The sequence below is a fragment of the Giraffa tippelskirchi genome, chromosome 12, assembly GCF_054371585.1.
Source record: "Giraffa tippelskirchi isolate mGirTip1 chromosome 12, T2T-mGirTip1v1.2.pri, whole genome shotgun sequence".
NCBI classification, from domain to species: Eukaryota; Metazoa; Chordata; class Mammalia; order Artiodactyla; family Giraffidae; genus Giraffa; species Giraffa tippelskirchi.
The window spans coordinates 99,028,055-99,040,213 of record NC_137286.1 but is presented as its reverse complement, the minus strand read 5'-3'; the positions used below and the strand labels follow the sequence as shown (position 1 = coordinate 99,040,213).

Below are 12,159 nucleotides of genomic sequence, written 5' to 3'. Positions count from 1 at the left end.
CATCTGGGGGCTTGAGGAACTTAATTTTTTAAGTTCATTTCATAAATGAGAAATGTTAGAATGTTCATATAATTATAAAGTTTATAATGGTTAAAATTACTTGACTTTCAGAGTTACTACTCTAGATTTTTACATTATATGAAAGATTAAGTAAATCCCAAGATCTCTAGATCCCTGTACACATTTTTCTGGCTTAGATTCTTGTACTGAATAAAACACTTCATATTTGTTTTTTTTTAAAAAAAGGAATATCAATATTTTCTGGCAAAGAGTAAGTAGTCCATGTCTTTAAAGACTTAATTCATTTATTTACTGCATCAAGCACAAAGGTAGCTACTTAGGATAGAAAAGTAGAACAAGACACATTAGCCCAAAGAGCACCCATTAGAAACAAGGGAAATCCAAATAAAAATATATTGGAGATAAGCCTATTTGTGAGGACATTTATTTGCAGAGTTCTCTAGGTTCTAATGGCGTCCCAGGTGGCACAGTGGTAAAGACTCTGTCTGCCAATGCAGGAGATACAAGAGACATGTGTTTGATCCCTGGGTCGGGAAGATCCCCTGGAGTAGGAAATAGCAACCCACGCTAGTATTCTTGCCTGGGAAATCCCATGGACAGAGGAGCCTGGCGGACTACAGTCCATGGGGGTTGCAAAGACTTGAACATGACTGAGCACGCATGCACTTGGTTCTATCAGAGCCTTTCATCAGTGAGAAACGTCATCAGTTTACCAAACAATAAACATTATACTTAAGTTATTTCCTGAAATAGTAAAATCCTCAAATGCTCTTGAATCACGTGGCGAGTGCCCATCATAGGGTCACGATGCTCTTGTCCTCTTTCCTTTGCAGCCATCAGGCTGGACGGGGTGAATGTCATTGGGTACACAGCCTGGTCACTCATGGATGGCTTCGAGTGGCACCGGGGCTACAGCATCAGACGTGGACTCTTTTACGTCGACTTTCTAAGCCAGGACAAGAAGTTGTTGCCGAAGTCTTCAGCCTTGTTCTACCAAAAGCTGATAGAGAACAATGGCTTCCCTCCTTTACCTGAAAACCAACCCCTAGAAGGGACATTTCCCTGTGACTTTGCTTGGGGAGTTGTTGACAACTGCATTCAAGTAAGTCAGCTGACAAAACCAATCCGCAGTCTCACCAAGCCTATGTCTAGTAAGTAGTGCTTCCTTATTAGGTTGTCATGGCACGTGATCCATTCCTCAGGCCAAACATGGTTCCTTAACGAGTGCACAAAAGGCATCATTTGGAATGCTGCACACTTCTCTCCAAAAATCTTCCTGGCTTCATCCTGCACTTTAAATCAGCTCCAAAAGGGAACAGATTTAAAATATATCCATCTTTAAGATCTGATGAGATAGTAAAAGATAAAACACTCTCTTTTAATACCGTGGTTTTCAATCCCTTTTAAAGTAGTTGTTGAGTTCTTCCATAAAGAAGAACTCCACAGAACTCCACACTATCTGAGATCTCACTGGAGCTGCTGAGATGGAGGCAGGGACATTAGGCAGAGCCCTCCTGAGGCATAACTGTGGAACCCCCAAGATTGTGGAAATATCTCTGGAATGAGAGCCCTTGCCCAGTGATGCACTGATCGGAATGCTATTTCTAACAACAGTTTTCGAATTGAAATGGTAAGGAAGTTCTTCAAAATGGTCAACCAAATATTTATTGAGCATCCTCTATGCAGTTAGCCCTCAATATCATTCTTCACTTTTCGAGCTTCAAAGGAATCTGTTTTCTAGGGTTTGATTAAATACTTTAGTGAGCACTTATTGGAAGCTTCGTGTGTATATTGTTAATTGCTGGAGGGAAGAGGGCTCAGCTGAGGGGAGTACACAGTGAGATGAGTAAGATATGATTCCTGCTTTCAGAGGCGTCTATTGAGGGGAAATGATGGGTCACAAATAGTACAAGAGTGTGAACAGAGCATGGTGGCAAGTGAGCAGGGTGGTAGGGGATGGAGGTGTTGCTGAACAGAGTCTGTGTGTGAAAACAGAGACCAAGATGGAAACGAAGTTTGGTGTCCACAGACAAACAGCGTTTTTAGCATGTTGGGTGCTTCTAGCCAATTTGTTGGTTCTGCAGGGGAGGAAAAATAACTCCCCCTGTACCCTTCTGAGTGTTTAACTGAGACCCCTATAGTAAGAGATAGATTCACATGAGAAAAACAAACATAAGTTTATTAGTATGTATACCTCATGTATATATGGGAGATACTCTGAGAAGAATGAGTAACTCGCCAAGGTGGCTTAAAATTTCAGGCTTAAATATCATCTTAAATGGAAAAGGGAAAAAGTAAGTGATTTTTAGGAAAGATGAACAGGCCCTTAAAAGAAGAGATGGGAGCTCTGATAGCTTGTGACAAAGTTTGCCTGAATGGGATGTTGACTTCGAATGCCCTCTTCTGTGATCACAGTCAGGCTTCCCTCATTGGCAAAACTCCCACAAGGGGATTTATGACAATACTTTTGAGTTTCTTTTGGAGGATTCATCTCTAGGCAGATAAGGGGAATTCAGGGAAAGCCCTTCCCTTGCATTTGCTATTTTTTCAAGTGCCTGAAGCTCAAAATAATATACTGAAGGGGCATTTTAGGGGTGGCATGCCTTGACTTCTACAGTCGTATTTTGGGGCATCATATTCTGTTACCTTTTGGTTCAAAAGAGGTATTTGAAGAGAGTGCTTGGATCTGGGGAAAGGCCTTCTAGTTGAAATGAGTTGCTATTTCCTGGTAAATATCTAGTTGAAATCTTTGATTCATTAGGAAAGAAATCAACACGATCCTTAATACTTTTTTTTTTCGCTGAGTCATATTATGCTTACATCTTATTCAGACCTCCAGTTAGTTTTAAAGACAGTCTCGACTTTAATCCCTGCCTTTGTTGTTGTTGTTCAGTAGCTCAATCATGTCCGACTCTGTGACCCCATGGATTGCAGCATGCCAAGCTTCCCTGTCCTTAACTATCTCTCAGAATTTGCTCAAACTCGTTTCCTTTGAGTTGATGATGCCATCCAACCATCATAATCCCTTCCTTATGATTTTTTAAGATTTTAAAAAATATGAAGCATTTAAAAAGTCTTCATTGAATTTGTTACAATATTGTTTCTGTTTTATGTTTTGGCTTTTTTGGCCATGAGACATGTGGTATCTTAGCTCCCTGACCAGATAGCGAGCCCCCCCCTTGCCTTGGAAGGCAAAGTCTTAACCACTGGACAGGCAGGGAATTCCCCCTTCCTTACATTTCAAAGGCAACCAAGAATGCTATGTTCTCAAGGATTTCTGAGCCCAGTAGCATGTCTTCTTAGCTCTACCTCGTTCCGTTTGGGGTTTTCCTCCCTCCTCCGTCTCCCCTTCTCCCTCAGCCCCCTGCTATTTAAAAACTCCCCATTCTAACTTCTCTCCTGCAAGTGGGATCCACAGTGGGGTTCAAGGATCTGAAGGGACAGAAGAGGTGCTAGTGATGGAAGAGAGAGGGAGGAAGGCGATCTCGCAGTTGGTGAGATCTCCTAGTGATCTCCTGGTTGGTCCCTCATCCCTGTTCTGCCTCTCGACCTTCTGCTGAGCCCTGCTTCCTGCTGGGTCCTGGGCCACCCTAGTCATTGAGGGCTTGTGCTCCGTCCCATCTCCAACAGCAGCCCAGCCAGGGCTGGTAATTCCCAGCTTCATCTTTTGTGAAGAGAAGGCTCCGCCAGTGTCTCTGTGTAGACAGTGTGAACTCAGGGAGCAGTGGGATGTTGTGGGGAGGTCTTTTACTGTGTTTGTCTTGGGAACTGATCAGTGGTGAGAACATTTTAAGAATACATCCTGTTTCCTCCAGAGAGAAGAAAACTGATCAGAAGCAACAAGTATGGCAGCAAAGAGGAAGGGAGATGGGGAGAGAATTCCTTTTTCTGCTTCCTAGGAGCAGTTGTTTAGACTTTGATCCAGTGCCAGCCACTCATCAGCCCTGGGGCTTTGCTCTCTGGTTGCACCGCTCAGGGCCATGGCTACGTCCACCTGGCAGAGCCGCACAGTTGTCTCCTTTGCTGACCCAGCCAGACACAAACCACCATGACCGTGAACTCCTCCAGAAGCTCTCTAGTGGAAAAAGGCTGCAGTTGCTATTTTATTCTTTCTGCTTTCACCTTGAGTTTGTACTGTTTTGGCAGTGTGCTTTCCAAGCTAACTTCCTAACTGACAGAACAAAAATGAATTTTTTGTTAGGGAAGTTCTGATAAGCATATGGGTATGTTTTAATTTACAAGTGGGTTTCTATACTTTTAATGCATTATATTAGAGTCCTGAAAAGTGAATTTTAAACCACTGAAATTTATCTTTTCACTTCTGGCTAGTATTTCAAGAATTTCCAGTATGAATGAGGCATGCATTTCACCTGAAAAAAATTTTGAATTATATCTCGACTGTCTGAGATGACACATCTGTCTGAAGTCTAATCTTAGGCTTATTCACATGGATTGTCATTGTCTTTGGACCTAATTTCCCAGCTGAGAGGTTTGTTTTTCCATAACCACTAATGTTCATAGTAAATACAGAATCTGCTATGTACTGGGGATGGAGAGCTTTTTTTTTATCTTTGGCTACTGTTAGGGAGTCATTTCTTCCATAATATACTAAACACATAACATCATACCCTTCTGAAAGGTTCGACTTAATTATTTTTTATTAATAAATAAGTCAAACAAATTAATGGAGCTTCTATAGAATTTTGCCCAAACACCCATTTATAAATGACCTGTATTTTTAAGAAACAGACTTTTTTGCTCAGAAATTACACCTTTGTCTCTCATATTTGTTTTCAGATGGACTGAATAAGAGCTGTTGTTTTGGAACAGTTATGGTAGTAAAGTTACGAATTTTGTCAGCTCGGAGCTCTATAAAAATAATCCAAAGAATTCTTTCAAGCTATGAACAGTTTCACTTCCAAAGAGCATGCAAATATTTTTCTTGTGAAGTTGAGGAAACATGATTTGTGGGTGCATCACAGTGGAAAAATACTTCTGACAGCATTCCCACAAATTAGAGGAAATGTATGCGTGGGTGATCTACATGGGACAATTCTCCAGAAAAAGCAATTTCCCTCTGACATGCTGTATTTTATTACGTACCTTTATAAACACAGCACTGACCCCTCTAGAGAAACAGAAGCTTATTTGCAACAGGCCTGAAAAGTGCAAGGAAACCTCTGCTAGAGATTCAAAACCAGAGTTTGACCTTTACTTTTATACAGAGGGTCAAACCCAGGAACCAACTCTGACAAGATTATTTCTGAGGAGAAAACTGGCTTAGGTGGTGGGTCCTTGGGAATAAGAGCTTCCCTCCTAGCTCAGTTGGTAAAGAGTCTGCCTGCAATGCAGAGACCCTGGTTCGATTCCTGGGTTGGGAAGATCCCCTGGAGAAGGAGTAGGTACCCACTCTAGTATTCTTGGGCTTCCCTTGTGGCTCAGCTGGTAAAGAATCCACCTGCAATGCAGGAGACCTGGGTTTGATCCCTGGGTTGGGAAGATCCCCTGGAGAAGGGAAAGGCTACCCACTCTAGTATTCTGGCCTAGAGAATTCCATGGACTGTATAGCCCATGGGATCACAAAGAGTCAGACATGACTGAGCGACTTTCACACACACACACACCTTGGGATAAACTTAAATTTTTGTTTGAAGTGGAGAGAGGATTTTGTGATTTTGATTTTGCAGTTTGTCCAGGTTTCCTAAATACTTATTTTCATTTTGTAGTCTTACAGATCAGAGATTGAGAACCATCATTCTCATAATCATCACAGAAAAATAACTTAGAAATTTTTAAAAGCTATGTTAAAATATCCCATTATACGTGGATGACAGTATCATTTCCACATTCTCTGTCTTTTTCTACCATCAGAGTGAATTTGCTAAATTCTGTTATGGACACTAATGCCAATAAAAGGCAATAGTTTTGCATATTTCCCATGTCCTGGACCTTTAGCAAACCTCCATTTAGAATGTGATTTTAAGAAACACAATTTAATTTTAAGTATCATTTCATTTTCTGACTCTCAGGTTTTAAGCTTTATCATTTTTTGGTCTTTTATTGTATTTTATTTTTAATTTGAAAGTCTCATATCATTGGCGATTTCTTATTCTAAAAGAAAAATGTCCAAAATACTCTGCTTGCTTAACACAGACCAGAGATGTGTGAGGATTATTAATGTGTGTTATCTGAAGTGACCTCCAAAATTCAGATTTCTTAAAGTAACAGTTCCAGACTTACAGAGAACTGTGGGCGAAACAAATGTACACTGAACAAAGTGGAATATTTTCTTCCCCAGGAACTTAACTATTTATGAAAAACAGTTTAAAAATTCAGCTAGGAAGGTTTCTACAGTATTTTTGTCCACAGTGCTGGCTGGTTTTGTTGACAGAACCAGAACCGCGCTGAGCGACTTTCCAGGACTGTCCAGGTGAGGCTAACTGTTCCTTTCCTCCTGCCAGGTGGACACCACCCTGTCTCAGTTCACCGACCCCAACGTCTACCTGTGGGATGTCCACCACAGTAAGAGGCTCATCAAGGTGGATGGGGCTGTGGCCAAGACAAGGAAATCCTACTGCGTGGACTTCGCCGCCATCCGAGCCCAGATAGTCTTACTCCAGGAAATGCACGTGACGCATTTCCACTTCTCGCTGGACTGGGCGCTGATCTTGCCGCTGGGGAACCGGTCCCAGGTCAACCGCACGGTCCTGCGGTTCTACCAATGTGTGGCCAGTGAGCTGGTGCGCGCCAACATCACCCCGGTGGTGGCGCTCTGGCACCCGGTTGCCCCGCACCAGGGACTGCCAGCCCCCCTGGCCCGGCACGGCGCCTGGGAGAACCCCCACACCGCCCTGGCCTTTGCCGAGTACGCTAGCCTGTGCTTCCAAGACCTCGGCCGCCACGTCAAGTTCTGGATCACGATGCACGAGCCGTCCACGCGGAACATGACCTACAGCGCGGGGCACAACCTCCTGAAGGCACACGCGCTGGCCTGGCGCACGTACGATGAGACGTTCAGGCGCTCGCAGAAAGGAAAAATAGCTATCGCCCTGCAGGCGGACTGGATAGAACCCGCCTGCCCTTTCTCCCCGGAGGACCACGAGGTGGCCGAGCGAGTTCTGGAATTTGACATAGGCTGGCTGGCCGAGCCCATTTTTGGCTCCGGTGATTATCCACGCGTGATGAGAGACTGGCTGAACCAGAGAAACAATTTCCTCCTCCCTTATTTCACTGACGAGGAAAAAAAGCTAATCCGGGGTTCCTTTGACTTTTTGGCGTTGAGTCATTACACCACCATCCTTGTAGACTGGGAGAAAGAAGATCCCGTAAAATATAATGATTACCTGGCCGTGCAAGAAATGACCGACATCACCTGGCTTAACTCCCCCAGCCAGGTGGCCGTGGTGCCCTGGGGGTTACGCAAGGTACTGAACTGGCTGAAGGCCAAGTACGGAGACCTCCCCATGTATATAATATCCAACGGCATCGATGATGATCCGCACGCAGTCCAGGACGATCTGAGGGTGTATTACATGCAGAATTATGTGAACGAAGCTCTGAAAGGTAAGGAACCCCCAGTACAGAGGTCTCTTGGGGGTTATGCCACCTGAGAACCTGATACATAGAAACTCTCAAACATATACACAGACTGTCACCCACAGAGCAAGTGCTATCCATTCCTTGATAACACTGAAAAAGTCCAAGTGCTAGCTAGTTTCCCCAAGGAAAGAGGAGTTTGACTAAAAGTGGAAGATGAAAAAATTCCTCAAAACTATTCCAGGTGGCTAAGAGCCCTGACCATCTCTTCTCCATATCAGATGGCTTCATAGCAGTCTTGCCTACTTCATGTACTTAAAGGTTGAACCCAAGTACATCATAGTAGGTTTAAAGTATGTAAAACCTTCTATGTTAAATGTAGCTCAGTGTTTGTCTTGATGGTTGCCACTTTGTCTTCGGATAAAAGGAGCTTTTCTGATGAAATCTAATTTAATCAGAAGTTATTTGAAATGGTATTGACAATTTCTCTGATGCACCAGGGCTCTGTAAAGGCAAAATGTTGTGGGCAAAATATTTTAATAACTTTTCTCCTGTCCTTTTGTTTTTCTAGCCTATATATTGGACGGTATCAATCTTTGTGGATACTTTGCTTATTCATTTAATGATCGCACAGCTCCGAAGTTTGGCCTCTATCGTTTTGCGGCAAATCAGTTTGAGCCCAAACCGTCCATGAAACATTACAGGAAAATTATAGACAACAATGGCTTTCCAGGTCCTGAAACTCTGGGAAGATTTTGTCCAGAAGAATTCACCCTGTGTACAGAGTGCAGCTTTTTTCATACTCGAAAGTCTTTACTGGCTTTCATAGCTTTTCTACTTTTTGCCTTTGTTATTTCTCTTTCTCTGATTTTTTACTACTCTAAGAAAGGCAGAAGAGGTTACAAGTAGTCTGGATATTTTTCTTATTTGAAATAATTATACACACACATCAGCTGTTAACATTTGCACTTCTCAGTGTTGTGAACTGTAGATTTTATATATCTGACTTCTAGAAAACCTTTTCATGGCATGTGATAGGTTTTGAAATGAACGTGATTGTAAAATATTGAATAATGTGAATAGTGCCTGAATTTGTTCTATTTCCAGTGGAGGTATGTTAAAAAAAATTGATAAGGGCCATCGTTTCTGCACACATTCTATAACAAAGCATGAAAAATGGGAACCATCTCGTAACACTTCTATATAAATTAAGATTAAGAATATTTTTATCTGTGCTCATTCCTGTGTATAATGTTTGCCTTGAAATAATAATTGCAAGTATTGGAATAAAATGTTAAGTCCCGAGTAACCATTCTGAACTGCCATGATATGCCTAATGGTCTCTGTGAAACCAAGTTTCCCTTGAAAAAGAACATGGCAGAATATAGAACAGATGACAAAGGGCCCTAGGCCAGAATGTTCCTTTTAAAAGCAAGGTTTCTATCAGATACTGTTAATATTAATTTATATATCTTTTTAACGATATGCTTATCAGAGCTAATTACAGAATTCTATATCTTATATAAGTATAAAGTATATTTCTTTGTATTTTGAGACATGCTCTAAGCCCCAAGTCCTTGAGGGATTTGTGTCACTATTGAGGGCCTTCACATAGGGGACTTTTACTAAATGTGTGCAGAAAAATAAGCATGAATTATGCAATATTGGGCCCTTAAGAAAGCATAAACTGACTGTGAAATGCATTATAGCGCAGTGGCTGGAGGGGACAGAAAGGAGGGAAAAGTCCTCGTTATGAGCAACATGGCGATTAATTTGATTATAAACTCTTTTTTTTAGAGCAGACCTCGGAATGAATGAGGTGACCTTTTCTGAAAGAATAAGAGCGAAACAATAACTCATTTTATGAGGAGTGACTCCACTTTCTGTTCTTTAGAATGTGCCATAATTTCTTTGAATTGAGGTTTGAAAATTCTTAGTAGGTTCAAAAGCATTTGGTCTAATAACACTGGAAGGTTTGTTTCTATAATTGCTGAGGTCCATTTAATATTTTTTGCTGCTACTTCTATGGAGCTAGCTTTACATGAGTTTTGCTTTGAACTTTTATACTGAAACTGGCTACTGATTTTTAGAAAGGGCTGATTGGGTCTTATCCTTTAATGCCCCTTAAATATGATTTTCAAACAGGGAAGTCTATTGCACTGGAGTTGAGGATGATTTTATATATAAGCCAAAATGATATCAAGCAGTATAAATGAATATCATATCTGGCATAACTAATCTTGCTGACACAGGGTTCTAGTGAATTAAAAAAAAAACTGTACTGTATTATATATCATCTTTAGAGGTGGTATGATTTTTTTCCATGAAAGATAAGCTTTTTGGTGGTACTCTTTTAAAAATTGGATTTGCTGTTAAAATCACAAACTAGGGAATAATAGTTTCTTTTATGTGTATATTTTTCTGATTATAATAGTAATATATGCTCATTGAAAAAAATTTAAAATCATAGAAGCTATATGTAAAGAAAAGAAATTACCTGTAATTTCACCACCTTGAGGTAGCCACTATTAACATAGTGTATGTATGGTATTTTGTATAGTCAGATCTTATTGTAAATAGTTATGTGTCTTTATTAATTTTCATTGTGTGCATTTCCTTTGTCATTAGTCTTCAAAAGCATGATTTTTAATAGTTGTAGAAAAACTCCACTATGTGAATTTATCACAATTTATTTAATCATTCCTATTTGTTGGACCAGTTTCTTATTGTTAATTACTGTGAAATAATGGATGTTGTTTAAAAATAATTTTCCTGCTGCAATATTTAATTTCCTTGAGTGTAGAGAGAAGTAATCCTGTTCCTTAATAAAGTCTTGTAACAAATCTACTTGCAACTTTGTCTTTTTACATGATCAAATAACTAGATAAAAGTGTTTTTCTTTTGAGTTACTTAAACCACATAGAATATGATCTGAGTGGTGAAGACAGGGGTCGGAAAACAAGAGGAGTGAACTTCAAGGCTGGAAGCAGGTAAGAGTGGAGAGGGCGCCCCAGGCTAGTCCCTATGGTTGATCTGAGAGGGAATTTCAGACACTGAAAGAGACGCCAAAGAACCAAAGGGAAGTGATAACCTCTGCACCACTCAACAAATTTATCAGGTGAGCATCAGGCTAACTTTGAGACCCTTTGGTCTTCAGTGGGAGGTTGGTGGTTCCCCGCGGGTGGTAAAGAAGAGAAGGCACCTCCCAGGTGAGGCTGGAAACTGGGGGGCAGTGGGAGGGGCCAGAAAGCCTTTCTAGTCCAATGGGGTGAAGAATCCTCATTTCTTAACCGGCTTCTCTGGGCCTTACATTCTTCATTGATGCTTTACTTTCATAAATTCTGGGTTTTTCACCACTTCACATGTGTTTTAAAACATATATATATATAGAAGAGAGAGACAGACAGACAGACACAGAGAGAGAGAGAGAGACCATTCTCCTGGAAGTCCTGCATCCCTTAGTACTTTTGGGGGTCAGCTCTGCAGGGGCATTAGGGGTAAGCGGTGGCTCCCAAGGTCTCTGGGCTAATTTCTGTCATATTTACTTTTCCCCCATATTGCCCCTGGTTCCTTCGTTTGAACTGGCAGTGGGGTGGGGAGGAAATGGAGGTGGGGGGCCCTGCACTTATGCCCTGTTCATTTTGCCTTAGTTTGGAAGGATGGACTTTCAGATTCATTTAAGGTCATTTTTCATTTTATTTTTTGACTTCCACAGATAGTAATTAGAATCTACTAATGCCTCAGAAGCATTTCTTTTTTAAAAAAAAATTTTTATAGAGCCCTCCAACAGAAATATAATGCAAGCCACATATTTTAAATTTTCTAGTAGTCACATTAAAAATATAAAAAGACACTATTAGTTCAAAAGATGTGGGAAGGAATGATGGAATTAATGAATAAATAGAATCAGCTTGCTGATACCACCTTTGTCCAGAGACTGATTTAGTAAGGACCATCTGTCAAGAAAGAGAAACTGCTGTGTATTAGGTGACACACAGCTCGGTTCTTTGTATTCAGAGGAGCAAATGATGACTTACTTGTAATAACCTTTGATAACCTGTCTTTCTAGGTGGCAAGGCAGTAAATAGCTATCCTATCATCACCTCTAGACTAATAACTAGGTGAGAGGATTATAGCTCATCATTCACACTGTCCCTCAACCAGTCAGTAACCTCTTTTGTTTGTAAGACTTCTTAACAGGTTAAATTCTTTATCTGTAAATAAAAATAGGGAGCTCATTTGGAAGGAATCTCTTTATGTCTGTGGATACTTGTAATCTCCTAGAACATGTAGCTTTTTGCTCAGACCCATTCAGTTCAGTTCAGTTCAGTTGCTCAGTCATGTCCGACTCTTTGTGACCCTATGAACCGCAGCACACCAGGCCTCCCTGTCCATAACCAACTCCTGGAGTCCACCCAAACCCATGTCCATTGAGTCGGTGATGCCATCCAACCATCTCATCCTCTGTCGTCCCCTTCTCCTCCTGCCCTCTATCTTTCCCAGCATCAGGGTCTTTCCCAGTGAGTCAGCTCTTTGCATCAGGTGGCCAAAGTATTGGAGTTTCAGCTTCAACATCAGTCCTTCCAATGAACACCCAGGACT

At 41.2% G+C, this 12,159-nt stretch overlaps 1 protein-coding gene across 1 annotated transcript in view; it reads left to right on the top strand.

Annotated features, from left to right (window-relative positions):
- Positions 1-10,400, top strand: part of KL (klotho) — a 37,729-nt gene extending 27,329 nt beyond the window's left edge. The window contains exons 3-5 of the mRNA XM_081551865.1: positions 855-1,123; positions 6,483-7,584; positions 8,129-10,400. Of these exons, the coding sequence (XP_081407991.1) occupies positions 855-1,123; positions 6,483-7,584; positions 8,129-8,466 (1,709 nt within the window). The 3' untranslated portion in view covers positions 8,467-10,400. The remainder of the gene's footprint in view (positions 1-854; positions 1,124-6,482; positions 7,585-8,128) is intronic.
- The last annotated feature ends 1,759 nt before the right edge of the window (positions 10,401-12,159 follow it).